Source organism: Arvicanthis niloticus, chromosome 17 (genome assembly GCF_011762505.2).
Source record: "Arvicanthis niloticus isolate mArvNil1 chromosome 17, mArvNil1.pat.X, whole genome shotgun sequence".
NCBI classification, from domain to species: domain Eukaryota; kingdom Metazoa; phylum Chordata; class Mammalia; order Rodentia; family Muridae; genus Arvicanthis; species Arvicanthis niloticus.
The window spans coordinates 23,399,119-23,415,126 of NC_047674.1; the positions used below are offsets into that span (position 1 = coordinate 23,399,119).

The following is a 16,008-nucleotide window of genomic DNA, read 5'->3' on the forward strand; positions in this document are numbered from 1 at the left end:
TTTGCTCCAGGCTCACTTCCGGGGTCACATGGCCTGCTTTGACCCACAATTTCCTATCTTGTTATTTGTTTCAGAGCATAGCTCTGAGCATACCCTAAAACACTTCAAAGCAACTGTAGTTAAAAATAGTAGCATTAACAGTTACGTGGAACCAGATTTTTACCCAGCTGCTGCAGTACACACAGATCTCATTGCTGTGAGCATCTAATTTGAAATTTATCTGGTATGTTCTCAGATTGGGTACCAGTTGTACTGCCACTTTGGATCAAAAAGGATTATCCTTTCAATAGGTGGAGAACACACATACACACACACACACACACACACACAGTTGCACACACACACATACATGCACAGTAACACACAGCCACACGGGATATTTTACAACTCACAATTAGAAAAGAAGGTGAATTCACAAGTGTGCCCTACTGCAATTAAACTTTTCCCATACTTATGCAGGATCACACGGGGGCCCAAGGCCACACCACGCCAGGATCACCTCGCAGATTCTTGTATATTCTAGTCATTTTAACTTACAAATGACTAATCACAGTGCTCAGTTTTCTTCCAAGTCAGTCAGGCCTACCACAAAAATAAATGTTCGTTCTCACAACTGAACAGCTAAAGATGCTCAGTACAGTGATATCCAAGAATCTCATGTTGTCAACGGCCCAGCAAGTGATGGTCTGCCTCTGCTTGCATCCTTCCAGTGACAAGGCTCCTAGTACACCCTCACCACGTCCTTCTCTCTGCCTTCCTATAGTTTTGTTATTAGATAATTCAGTTTTATACAGTTAAAACTGCCAATCAACCAAATTTATTTATTTTTTTGCTGCCTTATGAATTCTAGGTTAAATGTTCTACCATTGGAAATACACCCTCAGTCCTTGAAGAGAATGTTAACTGTCATTATTATTTTGACAGGGTGTCTGTATAGCTCCTTGTGGCTTTGGATGCCTGTCCTTCTGTCCTTCTGCTGTCTTTACCACCCCATTGCTGAGTCACGTGTCCATGCAGGGCCCTAACATCTTTCATCTGCTGTATTCACACACACGTAGACATGTCAAAAGTCCACATGATGGTATGTGCCTCTAGCCTTAGCCCTTGAGAGGGCGATGTACAAGGGTCAAGAGCAAAGGTTCATGTACTCCGGTCATTCCATGTGAAGGACTTCCACAGGCCAACTGTTGATATGATCAAAACAAAATGGAGTTTACAGGGCACGTAGATTAATGTAGGTGCGGTAATTTATTCACTGAAAAAGACTATTATTCAAGTTGAGTTTATAACTCCCTCTTGATTTGGGAATCACAGTGTGCTGGTTTCAGCATGTCAAGTGCTTGCTCAAATGGCCCTTAAAGTATTTATGCAAAAGTCAGGTTTTTTTTAAGTTAAATGCTTTGAAATTTTTATCCCATGCTAATGTTTTTATATTGTGGGCATGCGCAGCTTGCCACGGCACTCTTGTGGCCGTCAGAAAACAATGCAGAAGCTCTCTCATCTACCACATGGGCCCTAGAAACAGCAGTTGGTGGCCAGGTTTGGCAGCAAGTGTCTTTACCTGCACAGTTATCTTTAGTCTTCAAGTTAAATGTTTTTATTCTGCTTTACTGATGTTATTTCATTAAAATTTTATGAAGGAGAGATTTGGTTGATTTTTCCTCAGTTACTACTTAACAACAAGAATATCAACAAAACTGTGAGGAGACAATTTCAAGGAGTCTAAAAATATCATTTGAATACATCTCTAGCCCATGTTCCTTTTTTCCATGTTATTTTATACTAAATATCTATAGCTAATATCAGTTTCAAGGCCATTTCGCTACTTTATTGAAAAATTTGATCATTTAAATGATGATGATATATTCTAGCTAAGGCTCTTGAGCTAGAAGAAATAAAAATCCAGTGTTTCTCTAATGTTGAAGAAAAAGCAGTTATATGAGGGCTTAATTTTTTGATGCATAATAAAGATGGTGTGGGTAACAGCAGAAAGCTGCATGTGAAGCAAATATTACCTGACCTCACTTGATCATTTAGACAAAAGCAATTATATATTTTAAGTAAGGCACTATAATTCCAATGAAATGGATGAAGGAAAGAAAAGTAACATACATTAGCCTTATTTCATGCAAGGCTCTGATATTTCCTGTATTTTATGCTTATTTCTGTCTAAAAGTTAGAACATGGGCTCATTTATCTTCACAAAGACAGTTTAGGAATCTGACTTTCTACTGCCATAATTACAACCCAATTCCTGTTACACACTTGTAAGTTCTAATGCTGCCACCCTAAGTGCATTGGTTCCTTTTTGCCTGGGTTAAGGCACCTTGAAGAAACACTTAAATAGAGAATTTTAAAAGATAGTTCAGACAGTGCAGTGTTTGCCTTGCGAACATGAAGAGCTGATTCTGAGCCACAGAACCAAGGTTAAACATTCTGGGCATGATGACGCATGACTGTAATTATAGCACAGACGAAGTGGAGACAGGAGGATACCTGGAACTTACTGACTAGCTAACCTAGGCTCTTTGGTGAGTTTTAGGCCAGTGAAGATCTTGCCTCATAGAACAAGGTGGATAATGTATATACATGCATATGTGTACACACACACACACACATACACACTCACACACACAAGACTAGCTGACCCTCACCAGCACAAATATTTTCTTGTTTTTCTCAACTCCCCAATACTCCGGGGTTTTGATATGGTAAAAATGTGAGAAACCATAAAAACATTGTAACAAGAACTCTTCCCACTTTAGATATAGAGGTGAAAAGGAGAACCATGACAGAAGCGTGTTAAGTCCCTTGAATTCTCTCAATTGTAAATTGGAATGATCATTAGTGATCCTCCTGAAAAACACAAGTTACTAAGCAATAACAAAATATAAACCTGACTAAGCATTCTGTTCCTGCAGATCTGTATTTAAGGACAACCAAGGGAATGTGGACCGGGAGTCAAGATTTTCACCACTGTATAGACAAGAAAGTAGCAAAATGTCATCCGAGGACCTCCTAAAACTGGTATCAGACTACAGAAGGTAGGATATTCTGGACGCCCCTTTAAGTACTGTAAGCTATTGCCACATTGATTTCTTCTGTCTCCATAACAATACCTGATGCCCTGAGTCTCAACTATCCAGACACCTCCAGAAACAAATGGTTTTATGGTGACTTCTCTTTTGTCCAAATGGTGCCACAATCACATAGAAGATTTGTGACATGTTAGGCTATATCATTCTTCTACAGCTATGTGACAGTAACACCCCCCCCCCCGAATTATTATTTATATACTCCTGATTCTGTAGTTTCAGTTTGCCTCTTCCATATATGATATTGGCCGGCAGAGGTGAGTTGGGACTGGAGAATCAACCTCTATCCCACAGGAGCCTCTTGAGATGTGTTGATACCCTTACTATACAATATATCTTACACTCTTAGCCTCCAACACAGAAAGTGATCTAGTACTCCTTAACCATGAATAACGATTCTGTTTCTTCTGCCTAAGAATCAGCATGTCTCTTATCAATTAATTTTGTACATCCCTCAAAAATATCATGGTATGTGTTTGTCCAGTATCTTCTGTAGCATCAGTAAATTATCTTCTTCTATTAAACTAGAAGGGGTGTCTTATCAGTGTTATTATTATTATTATTATTATTATTATTATTATTACATATTACTTATTGAAGATTTTAGAACATACAATTAGGATGAGAAGTAGACTCTTAGGGAAGACCCTGTACTAATCTCAATTCTTCCAAGTCCAGGCAGGTCCCTGGTAATATAAGACCTTTCTTCATATCACTCACTCATCAAATATCCTGGTCAAAACTTGCACTCAAGTCTTAACAGGGCTCCTCAAGCCTTTATGAGAAAATAAAAAGTAGTTTTCCTATTGCCTTCTTGACCGTCCCCTCAGGCACGACAAGCTGTATTGATAAGCATGATGGAACATATAAAGATTTGTGAACGAACTCATATAACAAACAGTAAAACAAGCCCTGTCAACCCTCGTGTTGACAGTGAACACAAAGAAATTATAATGGTGCATAAGAGGGACCTACAATGCACAAAGAAGTGCTGATATTAAGTTAAAACTGGCATTAAGTTAAAATCTCTATTGGGGAACAGTTTCTGTGGTATAAATTAATTTGTCATTGCTGACTTCAAACCACCAGTGTGGTTCACTGAACACAAGGCTGGGAAGAGAGGTAAAGAACCTTGGGGCTCCAATATGGTGTGTGTCTGAGTTCTGTTCCTGAATAAATACCTGACCAAAGCAATTTAAGAAAAAGGCTTAGTTTGGCCTATGATCCTGGGGGTTATAGTTCTTCATGGAACAGAAGACACAACAACAGGAGTAGTAGTCAACTGATCACCATTGTATCTGCAGTCAGAAAGCAAAGGGTGAACAAGGAAAGAAGCTGGCCTATAAAACTCTAATACCTGCTCCCAGTTATGCACTTCCTCCAGGAAGACGCTACCTCCTAAAGGTTCTGCAGTCTTCCAAGAGTGCCAACAGGGGGAGCCAGCAAAGGAAACAGAACTGCCAGAGTGCAAGAGTGAGCATGGATGATGATGGAGGGCGGGGAGGAGCCTACACACCTGTAGAGGCAGTCAGGGTGAAATGTAAGCTCTTCCATTCATAGCAGAACTTAGCTTCCTGCTCAGAAAGTCTTAAAATCCACTTCACCAGTGAAATGCTCAAGCAAATGCAAATACATCTTATTGACAAGACCATATAATTTACTGTTATACCCATCTGGTGCAAACGAAGTCGGAGAAAATAAGTTTAAGTTATTATTCAGGATAGCAGTAATATGACTCTTCTATAACATTTGTTTTTATTTATACTAGCTTTATTGTATAGGAGTTCAACTAACCAAAGGGAGGAAAAATCATTGCACTATCATTTACTGTCTATTCTTTACCCTTCTCAAAGCTCAGAATTATAGAAGATGAATTTTTCTGTGAAAATGAAAATAACATACTATGTGTGTGTGCGTGTGCGCGTGCGTGTGTGTATGTGTGTGTATGATGTCTTTTCACAGAGCTGACAGGATAAGCAAAATGCAGACCATCCCTGGAAACCTGGATATTGCTGTGGACAACGTTCCCTTGGAGCAGACAAGTATGATGCCCATGTTATTTGTGTTGTGCTTCATTTAGAGACTTCCAAGTATCTTGTGCGGGAGGGCCGTTTGGTTCCTTGGTTTGTCAGTTAACTGCTTGGTCTCAAGACTTGGGTTGTTTGGGGATTCTGCCTTCCAAACTGTAACTGGAATTCATTATAGCACAGGAATATGGGACTTATTTGTTCGTTGAAACAGACATGGAGTTCATAGTAGAAACTGTATCCTGAATAGCCTAACTATAATCTGTAATACAAATATAAATTTAATTTATCCAGCAAGATACCAAATTATTTACATAATCCTTAATACTCTGAAGCGTCACAGGAATGTGGTGTCAGATTCAAGTACACTAATAGCTGATAGTGAGAGAATTCAGATTCTGTCTAGTTTCCCAGACTCAAGTACAGACTGGTTCTGCCATACTGTAGTGCCGTAAATTGCTTTGTGCACTAGACATAGCCATCTAAGAGACTGAATTGTTATTACACATAGTGTCTACCTTCTCTGGAACTCGACAAAAATCCCGCTTTTACTGACATAAAAATGAGGATTTCAGAATGCAGATAGAATCAAGGTTTTCTGTAATAAATAATAAATGGGTCATAACTACTGACAGAGAATATTAGGCTGGCCATCTATCCTGATATATGTCCACAAATCACTATAATATAAACTATAATGAGAATTCTAACTTAAGCTCTGACCTCAAATCATGTTTACATGATTGATGGGGAACAGCAAAGGACAAGCTATTTCCTCTGTGTGATTTAGGGAACAAGGCTTTACTGCCCACAGCAAAGACAAACAACGGAAGAGAAAGCTAAATATTCTCTTTAAAGAAATGGTATGGTATTAGAGAAATTTGAGCATATAAAATATTAGATTCCTGATTAAATACTAGAATTTTTATCTGGTTTCCCGGGATGCACAGCCCATCACTTGTTTTCTCTGAGTCCAGGAAGATCCTCTGTAGAAAGGGAAAGCAGCAGAGCATCTCTCCTTCAACGTGGCAGTTTCCACCTTCAAACAGTATAATGGCAGAAGTTTTGACTTAGACATTCCTAACCATCTTTTCTTTATTTTTTCCCTTAGGCTGTTACTACAAAGTTAAAGTTTTAAAGGTGGCAAAAATTGAAAGAAAAGAAAAGTAATAAATTATGTACAGAGAGGAGGCTTTAGGCATTTGCTCTAAAAAATCATTCCATATATGAAAATTGCTATTAATTCATGTTACTATTAATAATAAACCCACTGAACAACTTTTATTCTGCCATGCAATCATATATATCATATGTGTAATAGCAACTGAAGGTCAATGGGCTACATTTTATCCTAGAAAATCTACCTAGTATAGTCTATGCACAGGAAATAATAATGAAAAATATCAATCCATCTCAAAGATTTACTATAGTTCTCAGCCATGAGTTTCAATACTAAATATATAATTTTCTTATTCCCAAGGTCTACATCTCACATTACCATCCTCTTGGAACACAATACCAAATTTCCATTTTAGGTGGATTCATGTTAAAATATGTTAAGTGTTGCTCACTTTAGAAGACCCATATTTAATGACAAACTCTTATCTTCTGATTTTTTAAGACTGTGTAACATCGTCCTTTATCCCTGTCAAGCCCTTCAACGTGACGGCTCAGTCAGAACCCACAGTGGAGGTGGAAGAATTTATTTATGACTCAACAAAGTATTGCCGTCCATACAGAGTATACAAAAATCAAATTTATGTCTACCCAAAACACCTCAAGTATGATAGCCAGAAATGCTTCAACAAGGTATGACATATGGTTCAGAGGCATTGACTTCTCAGCCCACCAAATCCGGACCACACAAGATGGTTCTTGAATGAGCATCTACAAATAACTATGAGCTAAGACTTGAAGGAAATGCTTATCCAGGGGTGGGTTCATCCTAGAATTCACTTCAGGATCATTTAAAGAGGAATGTACTTGAAGCATCTAGAAGTGTTACAAGAGAGTTGTCTTACAGTTAGTTCTTTATTCTGAATAGTTTAAAGATGCATGCTTGTGTAATACATTAATAATCCTTTCTAAAATCAGCCTGACATAAGTTTGATCTAGACTATTTTTTCAGTTTCTTATAATACTTTGAAAATAGCATGCATAGTTCTGTGCTGGGAACATTTTTGTTTCCTTTAAAATCTCTCCAAACCCTGCAGTTTCTGAGGACCATGGATAATGTCACAAGACAATGTTGGTTATTCTGCATTTTTTTCACATTTAATTAGGAGCTACTTTTTTTAAACCCTTATATTGTTTAGGGTGTTATTTAAGAGGAAATTACCATCTCCGTTATTCCCCTCACTATAATTTCAGGCACGGAATATAACTGTGTGCATTGAATTCAAAAATTCAGATGACGATGGAGCCAAGCCCATGAAGGTGAGTCAAGCCATCTGAGGACACAGCATGAGAAGAAGGGCAAGCACCTTGCTCTTTTACACCACAAAGGGAATTTTTTTTTATATAAATCTGGTTAAATGAAAAGCAATTCTGGGCATTGGTTTTAGATCTCCTGAAAATGTATCTGATTTTACAGCCATCACTAACTCCATCTATCAAAAATGCTAGTCTCCCACAGCTCTTCACCTCATGATTTGGAAAAAGGGAAGTCATCACAATGTGAAAAAGATAGTCATTCCCTGTAGATAGTCTGCCCGGTCCACCTCTTGACTGTGCACACTTGATTAGTAGCAGTATACCCTGTCTGTCATCATGCAGTCTTCAGAGAAAGGCTACTATGCACAGATCTACTAGATAATGCAGGATGTCCCCGGAGAGCTCATATTTATGTACAGGCTTATTGGCCAATGCAAGGTGCCCCTATAGAGCTGACATTTATAAAGCCCAGTGTCCAAGGGGCTCTAAAATAACAGTTCAAGTTGTTGAGCACATGGGTTAATAATGCCACAATTTTGACCTGTAAAACTTTAACAGGATTGCCTTTTCTAGCATTTATACATGATACACAGTTTTTGTTTTTGTATTTTTAATATGAGGGGTATCAAATAACAACAAAAAAAATAGCCTATAAAAATAAAGAGAAAAGCTATTTTTGGTGAGCCTATACTCACATCTTCCAGGCCGCAGTAAATCAGAGGGAGGAGGTAAAGAATAACCAGGATAATGTCTAACTAACGATACCATTGCCTCGGGCTGTTTCACATAATACCATTGGGTACAAATCATGCCCAGATTGATGCTACCAAGAAGTTTGTAGTCTTATTTCAAAGCGTGGCGATGAACTTAAGAATGAGCTAACTCATATAGGATAAAGAGGTAGTGTTCAAGATAATCTTAAGCTGCTGTGAGCATCCATGCTCATCAAGCTTTTCTACAGCATTAATATCAGGAAAGAAAACTTAGCATGTGATGTCACTATGTGATGTCACTGTTAAGCGAAGACAATGACCAGGTAGGAATCTCAGCCGTCCTGCCAAAGCATGGCTCCTAATGGGGATGAATTTGGAAAGAAGGGAAAGAGCAAGTGTGTGGGTTCCATGTTTTGTCGCATTCTTAACACCACATAGAGACATGGCATGACCAAATGTAAGACTAGAAGAGAGGCTCCAATCTCTAGGCATGGATGATGTCTCACGTGTGTGATTCACGAGAGCCTGTCCAGGACTCTGGTTTCATCAGAGGCTGCGATAGACTATCAAGAGCCCAGTTTCTCCCACCCCTTCCACTTTAATTAGTACGAGTTGATTTGAATGAAACTGGCATCCAGCCAAGCCTTAGAACCTTAACTCTAGACAAGAGTTGGCTCCGTGGTCCCCAATAGGAAGTCATCCTTCAGGAATCTGTCTTGATTAGCTCATATTTACAGTAGTCAAAAGTCATACAGCAAGTTGGTTCACTATTTTACCCTGGTGCCATACCTATGCGATAAATAAATGCTTTTAGGTGATCTTTGATGTCCCATTGCATACTACATACATATAGGATAATGTATCCATAAAGTTCGAAGTTAACTGGATGTCATCCTGGGAAGTAAATCACAAAGTGTGCCTTAGTACTGGAATTGGGGGCCGAAGAGTTGACTTTTTGAATATTTTCAGGTACTCACAATTGTTTCCTTCCTAACCTTCTAAACAGTGTATTTATGGGAAACCTGGAGGGCCCCTCTTCACTTCCGCTGCCTACACAGCTGTGCTTCACCATTCTCCAAATCCAGATTTCTCTGACGAGGTAAGGATCGGGCCCCTACTGCCTGTGCCTAAAGCTTCTGAGTGAGTAGGTCAGGAGAACCTTGTCTAGACCACATCTCAAACTAAGAACAGTTGTGTTACTTTCCAGGACTGTTAAGTGACAGTGACTACTGTGACATTGGCTGATGATAATCCTGGCTTATGTTTCAAATTCCTCCGTGGAATACAAAAACTGAGCTTCCAAAAAGGATGGTTTTATTGTATTTTTTTCAAGGGAGACAAATTTCTCATTTATTTTATGCATGATTTTAATAGAGAGATTTTATTAGAGAGTATTAGCAGTTGGTGGCAGCATATCATGTTATAGCAGGAGGAGATGTTTTGGATCAACACCATTGCTCACAGCTGTATGAACATCACTGGGCCCAGTCCTCTCATCTCATGGTTAGAACTGTGACTTACCCTGGAAAACCTAACACTTTTATTATGCACTAAGCATGCATGATCTCCTCCATATCCTTGAATTAACTCAGCCATAGCCTTGAGAATCAGGTACAGTTATCACCTCCTGTTATATAGATGAAGACACTGTGGCTCAGAGGAACCAGGGTCATGTTACTACTAAGTAACAGTACTACATACATATTAGCTATGTTATCAACAGCCCATGACAAGTTTCAGTGATTAAACTCAGCCTCTAACCATAAGGCAAAAATCTGAACTACTTCAACCAATTAGGATTTTATGTGAATTCCTCAACTAATGCTGTAACAAATAGCACCCATTAGTTGCCTAAAACAATACACACTGTTTATACCTCTGGTGGTCCAAGATTGGAATTGGCTGTCACATGGCTGAAATAATGGCATCACTGAGGCAGCATGTCTCCTGAAATTTCTAGAGGAAGATCTGTTTTCTTACCTCTTGCAGCCTCTAAACATCACCTAGCACCTTGGGTTGTAATTCCACACCTGCCTACCTTTATAAGAACCATGCTGGGACCAAAAATGTTGATAGAGTATCCCCTCACTTACATTAAGCCCTAAGTCCTATTCCTAGCACCACATACAACTGGGTGTAGTAATCACAGCCCTTGGGAAGTAGAGGTAAGAGAATCATAAATTTAAGATAAATTTTTGCTATTTAGAGACTTTGGGGCAAGCATGAGATACATGGGATCTTTTATGAAAATGAAAAATATGAGAGAGAGAGAGAGAGAGAGAGAGAGAGAGAGAGAGAGAGAGAGAGAGAGAGAGAGAGAGAAAAAAAGCAAGCAAAGAAGGGGAGACAGACAGACAGAGACAAGTCTTGCTGTGACCACATTGTACCCACTTGTGATATCTGGTATAATTTTACGGTCCCTACCTTAGTTACATCTTTGAAGTCACCTTTGCCTTGCACAGTCATATTAATGGGTTCTGGATTTCAGAACGCAGAGTCAACTTCAGGAGCCATTATCTGACTACCACCCCCATGTTACCCATTTGTCATTTTCAAACTAATTAACAGAATTCCCTGCCCTCACCTCCTACATCCATCTCTACTTAATGCTCTTATTTTCCCTCCATCAATCCAGGTCAGGAGGTTAAAAAGCAGCTAAGGGAAAGAGTTATTATCAAATTACAGAATCTCTACCGTATTGATTGACCTTTTGACAAAACACTTGTGAAAGATTCATTTACACGATGTAAGAATTTCATAAATTAGTGTTCTCAGTGTCTCAATGCTGTTAAATCTGGCGTTTGATCTTTTTTTTTATTTTCTTATATTTCCTGGAATCTCATAAAACCTATGAGCTTTCTACATGACATATAGATTATTAATCACTTAGTGGTCTCTGCAGCACAGATTTAATACTAACGTTTTATTTTCTTGATTACAGGAAAAAAATGATTCCATTAACTTTAAAATGGGTATAAATTAGCCAGTGCATTGTTATAATAAAATGTAACTGCAGGATTTTTAATTGAGGAATTTGGAAGGCTAGTTCTATGTCAACTTGACACAAGCTAGAGTCTTTTTTTAGAAGAAAGGCCCTTAATTGAAGAAATGTCCCCACCAAATTTGCCTGTGAGATAGCCTGTAGTACTTTTGTTATTATTACTGTTGTTGTTAAATGATGTGGGAGAACCAGACCACCATGGGCAGGGCCTCCCTTGGGCTGGATGTTCTGGGTACTGCTAGAAGGCAGTCTGAACAAGCCAGTGAACAAGACTACTCCATGGTTTCTGCTTCAGTTCCTGCCTCCAGGTTCATGCGCTGCTTGAGTTCCTGCCTGTCTTCCTTTGAATAAGCCCATTCCTCCTCAAGGTGTTTTTGGTTGTGATGTTTTGTCACAGCAATAGAAACCCTAAAACAGGGATGTTCTTGTTACTATTTGCTGGAATTCTTAAGTACACGGCTATGTAATCTCAAAGTTGGTTAAGTAGTTTCCTAGTGTTCTGCTTATTATTATGTATTTTGAAGTGTATATTGGCTTTTGTAGCAACTTAAGTACACTGATATAATATATCAGCTTGTAAGTCATCTAAATCCAGACATCCTTAAACTTCATCATACACCAGGATTATCTGGAAGGCTCACTGAACCAGAATACTCAGATTGGGGTACTTAGCATGTCTGGGTTAGGCCTGAGAGTTTATGGTTCCAGGCGATACCAATGATTCCATTGCAGGGACCACACTTTGTCATCTACAGCCCTAAATTCTTTCTTAAACAGAATGAGAGTAACTAGCCAGATGCACACGACATCTAATTAATAATCTATGAGTATTAGTTATAGCTTGATTTACGCATTCTCTGAACAACCTAGTGACTCATATAAAGCTAAAGGCAGGCTACTCTTCTTTAAGGCTGTTGCCTCGTGCTGATGTTAAGCAGATGATTTTAATCTCAATCCAAATGCAATGCCTTTCATTGCAGGTGAAAATCGAGCTGCCGACTCAACTGCACGGAAAACACCACCTTTTGTTCTCTTTCTACCACATCACCTGCGACATCAATGCCAAAGCCAACGCCAAAAAGAAAGAGGCTCTGGAGACGTCAGGTACTTAACAGAAATGACCTGAAGTAGGTCAAGGTGACACGTGTTTAACTTGAGTTGGAGACCGTTTTGAAAAGATGGAATTTATCGATTCTTAAATAAGTTAATGTTTAGAGTGACAGATGCAGATTTGTACTTCTTAGCACAGAGGGTTGTGTTCAAAAGTTTTCTCCCGGCTGTTTCTTTGCAGTGGGATATGCTTGGCTTCCTCTGATGAAACATGATCAAATAGCTTCTCAGGAGTATAACATCCCAATAGCAACGACCCTGCCTCCTAATTATTTAAGCATTCAAGATCCTGCAAGTGCAAAGGTATTGAGTAGTGTATAATGTACAAGAAAAGTATTTTAAACATCAACGGTGAAAATGGCTATCTTTTTTCTCTGCTATTTAAACTAACATGATAGCATGTCCATTGTACTTACGAAGTGAACCTATAATGATACAACTCTTATTTTACTTATGGCCACTAAAACTGAACCATTAAAAAAAATTGACTCCATGGAAATATATCATGCTCATCTCCCAAGCCTCCAAATGAATCTGTACTTTTTCTCATCTTTAGAGCTATGTAGTAACAGCTCAGAACAGCAAATTAGCATAAACCAAACGGCTTGAGACCTTTATCTCAATTTGTCAGTGATGGTGGTAAACTCTTTCTTGCAGCATGGTGGAAGTGACATTAAATGGGTCGATGGTGGCAAACCGCTTTTCAAAGTGTCAACGTTTGTTGTATCAACAGTAAACACTCAGGTGAGTACTGTGTCCTACAGTAGAGGCATAGACTATGATATAGAACCTGACAGTAACTCCTGCATTATAGGAGGAAATGAATTGTCACATGGACAGGCGGCTGAACTTGCCAAGCAAGAGATTGAGAGTGTACTTCCTGAATGACCCCTAAAGTCACTCAGACCTTAGAACAATTGTCACTTGTCCTAAGGCTTCCTGGTTCCTTGAACCTGCAGAACATTAGGCTGCCCTGTCACCTGCCCAGGTGGCATCTTGCTTTTATCATGAAATTCTTCTTGAGTTGTGAATAAACAGATGCAGGTGAAAGCTGGTTATCTTACTATGACAGACAGTTCGCAGCTGAAGTCCACCCTGCCTTTCCTCTGTCAAAAAATGCCTACCAGGGGCCTGACACACAGTCAGCTTTTAATAACTAATAACCAACTGGACAAATATATAAAATCATATCTAATGGGGAATTGACCATCTCTAAGAAAAGAACTACACCTAGGAAACAGAAATGTGATACTCCAACACGCTATGAGAGGAATCATAGATGCCCATCTAGGATATATAGCTAAAGAAACAGGACAAATATATTCTCAGCCTCAAATTATCTTTCACTCCTTGACCACATAACTCAGCTCAGAACTTGGAGAAATTCTAAGCAGATTTCAACAAATAAAAACCAAGATATCTTGGGTTTTCTGCCACAATTTCGGTTATGTCATACCAGGCTGATGCAAACATGCCAAGTCTGGAGCTATCCCTAGGTATCCCACAACACACTGTCCTTTGTGTCGTGAAATATGTAAGAGAGATTTATAAAGTTCTTTCAAACATGGACTGGAAAAATAAGGGATATTGGAAAGAAAGGAAGAGAGACAGGAAGGAAAGGGAAAATAAGAAAATGGAAGAAAAAGAAAAATGAGAAGCAGGCTCGGCAGAGAGGGAGAGAGGGGATGAGGGGAAGGAAGGAAGAATGAAAGATGGAGGGAGGGATGGAATGGAGTGGCGGTAAAGAGAAAAAGAAGAAGGGTGGGTGGGGAAGGAAGGGAGAGGATGGAGGGAGAGATGAAGAGAAGGGAGACAAAAAGGAAGCAGGCAGAGAGGAAGGGAGGGGAGGGGAGAAGGGAGGGAGGGAAGAAAGGAAGGATGCAGGCAGAGATGGAAGGAAGGAGGGAGGGAAGGAAGGAAACAGGCAAGGAGAGAGGGAGAGAGGGAAGGGGAGGAGGGAGACAAGAAAGGAAGGAGGCAGGCAGAGATAGAAGGAGGGAGGGAGAGGAAGGAAGGGAGGGAGGAAAGAAAGGAAGGAAACAGGCAGGGAGAGAGGGAGGGAGGGAAGAAAGGAAGGGAGGGAGGGAAGAAAACAGGCAGGAAGAGAGGGAGGAAGGGGAGGATGGAGTATGGAACCCAGCCAGCCATGTGATGCCATGCCCTTGCCAGAGCTATTTGTCCAAAAGAGAGGAGAGAATAGTGAATAGAAAATGTGTTCGTATTCATCCAGAGTGCTGTGGTTCAGATGGGGCCTTTAGAAGACCTCTCTTTCTATGGAAGAAGAGGGCTCTAACATCTGATTTCATGAGGAGACACTCCTTACAAGTGCTTGCCATTGGCACTGAGTTTGTGTGCCATCACAAACTAACATTTCTTTTACCTTTGCAGGACCCACATGTGAATGCATTTTTCCGTCAGTGCCAAAAAAGAGAAAAAGACATGTCTCAGTCACCTACCTCAAGTTTTGTCCGCGCCTGTAAGGTAACATGCCATGCAGATTCATTGCAGAGTCATGCAGATTCAGTGGTTTTCAGAAAAAAAAAAAAAAAAAAAAAAAAAACAGGCAAAGGAAACCTGTTTCCCACTGAATAGCAAGCTAAGATGTGATTATTATTCAGGCCTTCCAAAGATCTTAGAGTTCAGGGAGCAAATTATTTTTACTTCATGGTTTCTACATGATTCTGTTATATAAAAAGGAAGAGAGGCAAAGATCAGCTTTTTATCTGAAACAAAAATATTGAAAATTAGTATGTATTTACCATTGCTAATTAAGCATAGAGTCCCTTCAACGTGACCTACACCATCCACAAGGTGAAGCAGGGAAGCAAAGGACCAGATAAAGGGTGGGGGTTAGGTGATCATGTCACACCCCTGAAAGCACCTGCAGACTGTGCTAGACTACACTTCCTGTTTATCTGTATGTTTCCTCCTGTCATTTCACTGCAGAACTTGCTAAATGTGGACAAGATCCAGTCAATCATGAGTTTCCTGCCTATCATCTTGAACCAGCTCTTTAAAATTCTAGTGCAGAACGAGGAAGATGAAATCACTGCAACCGTCACCAGGTATCCATAGCAACACTGGGGGGTGGGGCAGAGGGGTAGCCTTTGGTCTTACGGAACTCTGATGACATGATTCCAACTAGATAGCCACTTATGTGTACGTTTCATGTGAACATGTTTTTCAGATGTAAGCATTTCTCACACTCTAATCCTTATTTTCTGGTCCCTATCTAATATCATTAGTGGAGGGCTAGATGGGGTTTTTTTTGTGTGTTTTTAAACATTCTATTTTGAGATAACTATGGATTCATAAGCCATTGAAAGGGATAATATTGAAAGAATAAGTGTCCTTGTTACTTACTGTCCCCCATTGGCAACACACACATAGACACACAGACACACACAGAGAGACACACACAGACATAGACACACAGAGAGACACACACAGACACAAACACGAACACATACACACACAGAGACACACATACACACACACTGACACACATATACACACAAATACATACACATATATATACAAAGACACACACACACACACACCCTATCTGTGTATACACAAAATTACACAATGTGTAATCACTTGGCCTTGGCTTTTTTTACTTATCATAG

General features: G+C 39.6%; 1 protein-coding gene across 12 annotated transcripts in view; it reads left to right on the forward strand.

Moving 5' to 3' along the window:
• The window catches only part of Dock10 (dedicator of cytokinesis 10), a 258,512-nt gene that overhangs the window by 177,397 nt on the left and 65,107 nt on the right, over nt 1-16,008 (forward strand). For all 12 annotated transcript variants that reach the window (XM_076914939.1, XM_076914938.1, XM_076914934.1 and 9 more), the window contains exons 15-24: nt 2,922-3,044; nt 5,058-5,137; nt 6,744-6,931; nt 7,493-7,558; nt 9,275-9,367; nt 12,250-12,373; nt 12,561-12,682; nt 13,037-13,123; nt 14,768-14,860; nt 15,326-15,444. In XM_076914939.1, the coding sequence (XP_076771054.1) occupies nt 2,922-3,044; nt 5,058-5,137; nt 6,744-6,931; nt 7,493-7,558; nt 9,275-9,367; nt 12,250-12,373; nt 12,561-12,682; nt 13,037-13,123; nt 14,768-14,860; nt 15,326-15,444 (1,095 nt within the window). The remainder of the gene's footprint in view (nt 1-2,921; nt 3,045-5,057; nt 5,138-6,743; nt 6,932-7,492; nt 7,559-9,274; nt 9,368-12,249; nt 12,374-12,560; nt 12,683-13,036; nt 13,124-14,767; nt 14,861-15,325; nt 15,445-16,008) is intronic.